General features: G+C 44.8%; 1 protein-coding gene across 1 annotated transcript in view; it reads left to right on the top strand.

The window, feature by feature from the left end:
* Positions 1–1,093: 1,093 nt before the first annotated feature.
* Positions 1,094–2,654, top strand: part of LOC103582147 (acyl-coenzyme A oxidase-like protein) — a gene marked incomplete at its 3' end in the record, with an annotated part of 25,017 nt that continues 23,456 nt past the window's right edge. The window contains exon 1 of the mRNA XM_008563822.1: positions 1,094–1,111. Within this exon, the coding sequence (XP_008562044.1) occupies positions 1,094–1,111 (18 nt within the window). The remainder of the gene's footprint in view (positions 1,112–2,654) is intronic.

The following is a 2,654-nucleotide window of genomic DNA, read 5'->3' on the forward strand; positions in this document are numbered from 1 at the left end:
GTTCCCGGACGTTCCCAATTCTCTACCCTTATATCAAGATTGTCATCTGGGCTCGAGCCAGTCATTCCCTGTTGGTTGGGTGTTTGGGCAGAGTCAGTGCAGAGAGGCTGGGGGCCCCGGCACACATGCAGGAGCTGGGCAGAACCAGGGGACAGCGCCAGCCCCGAAGGAGCCCGTCCCAGGCTGGCCCCCGTGCGGTGCCGTCGACTTTGTGTTGTACAAGAAGAATCTTTAAATACTTCACTACCTTCTAGGGAAATGCTGGTGCCTCTGGACTTTTTCTTTTCTTTTTTTTTTTTTTTTTGGTGGCTGACTGACATGGGGAACTGAACCCTTGACCTTGGTATTATAAGCCATGTGCTAACTAACTGAGCTAACCAGCCAGCCCTTGCCTCTGGATTTTTTAAATGAAGCAGATAGTGTCCTTGCCCTCTCTCATGTGGCTTTGGGATCTGTGGCTGTGGTGTACAGTGAGGAGACGGCAGTGGAGCGGAACGGTCTTTGAATCACTGAAGCCCTGAAATGGCCTATAGTTAGAAAGGAAAGTGGAGAATATTGCTTTTTATGTGTTCAAAATGTTCCCGGACGTTCCCAATTCTCTACCCTTATATCAAGATTGTCATCTGGGCTCGAGCCAGGCATTCCCTGTTGGTTGGGCGTTTGGGCAGAGTCAGTGCAGAGAGGCTGGGGGCCCCAGCACACATGCAGGAGCTGGGCAGAACCAGGGGACAGTGCCAGCCCCGAGGGAGCCCGTCCCAGGCTGGCTCCCGTGCGGTGCCGTCGACTTTGTGTTGTACAAGAAGAATCTTTAAATACTTTGGACAGTGGTCAGAGACCAGAAGGCCACATTAGAAACACATGAAAACATTTACTTCAGTAGAGTGATGGGATTACCTCTTAATTTTAAAATTGCTTTTTATGTGTTGACTTTTTATTGTAAAAGTAACTTGTAAATTATAAAAAATGTGAATTTAAAAGGTTGGAGAACCATAAGGAAACCATGACTTTGGGTCTGTTATGTTTTCAGGCAGAGAAAACAAAAAATTTTGTCAGCCGAAGCCTGGTCATAGGAGAAGTCATCTCCATAGCGGACATGGCCATGGGAGTGAAGGTGAGAGGCGCTGGGGACCCACCACTCACGGACTTGCGCTTGTCTTGAGTGGAGCTAGGACGGAGAAAGATAACCCCGGGAACCCTCAGTCTATTTGCATTTGCAAAATGTATGCCCCACAACCCACCCCCCAAGGTCTCCTTTAACCATTATGTCCAATCCTGTTTTTGTTTTTCCTTTGCTTTTCTATTTGAATACTTTTATTACCTTTGTATCAATTATTTCTATTTGTCCTCATTTTATAAAAACACTATCATAATCATTTTTTTTTTTTAAAGAAGATCGGTAAGGGGATCTCTACCCTTGGCTTGGTATTGTCAGCACCATGCTCAGCCAGTGAGCCAACTGGCCATCCCTATATGGGATCCGAACCTGTGGCCTTGGTGTTATCAGCACCACACTCTCCCGAGTGAGCCACGGGCTGGCCCATAATCATTTGTGATTTACTTTCTTCCCTTAAATATTATTGCTTATTTATCCATATTGTTGCGTGTAACTAAACATTTTTTTAAAAAACCCTTTTTATTTTGAAATAATGCTCATGGAAAGTTACAAAAAACAGTACGTAGAGTCATATAAACTCTTTACCTAGTCTTCCCCAATGGTGACATCTTATATAGCTGTAATGCCATATAAAACCAGGAAGTTGACATTAGTACAGTACTGTTAAAGAAGATACAGACCTTATTCAGATTTCACTAGTTTTTACGTGCATTCAATTGTGTGTGTGTGTGTGTGTGTGTGTGTGTGTTTCTTTGCAGTTTGACACTGTAAAGAACACCTCCACAGCCAGCATAGAGAACTGTTTCATAAAGAAACTTCATGGTGCTGCCCCTTCATAGTTCATCCAGCTCCCACCTCACTCCTGTCCTTTGGCAACTGCTAATCTGTTCTCCTTCTCTATAGTTTTGTTATTTTGGGAATGACAGAAATGGAAGTTCATTTTTGACTGCCGTATAATATTCCTCTGTGTGAGTATACCACAGTGCTTATGTCGTTTCCAGGATTTCGCTAAAGTGAAAAGCACTGCTGTGAATACTCTCATATGTCTGGTGTTGATGTGGGTAAAATCTTCCCTTAGGCATTTAACTAGGAATGGAATTGCTAGTTATAGGACCAATGAATGCCTGCCTTTCTCCAGAGTTATTACATCAATTCACACTCCTACCGACAGCATTCAATCAGATCCCGTGGATCCACAGCCTCTCCCATACTTGGAATTCTTAGTCTCCTCAGTTTTTGCCAATCAAATGGGTATAAAATGGAATCTCATTCTGGCCTTGCTTTGTGTGTCCCAGCTCACCAAGGATAGTGAGTGGGATAGTTCAGGTGGGCGTGACTAGCTCAGGTGGGCGTGACTGCCGTGGCCCCTCATGGCGCCCTAAGTCTCACAGCAGAGGGTCAATCATGTGCCCCTGCTAATTCCCTCCTTTCCCTCCCTGGCCACCACGGGGTCTTAAAATAAGTCCCCATATCCAAGTACCCTGTCTTGATGTCCAGAAAGGGGAGAAATTATAACTAGAACATGAAGACAGAATGATTG

Source organism: Galeopterus variegatus, unplaced genomic scaffold (genome assembly GCF_000696425.1).
Source record: "Galeopterus variegatus unplaced genomic scaffold, G_variegatus-3.0.2 Scaffold15058, whole genome shotgun sequence".
NCBI classification, from domain to species: Eukaryota; Metazoa; Chordata; class Mammalia; order Dermoptera; family Cynocephalidae; genus Galeopterus; species Galeopterus variegatus.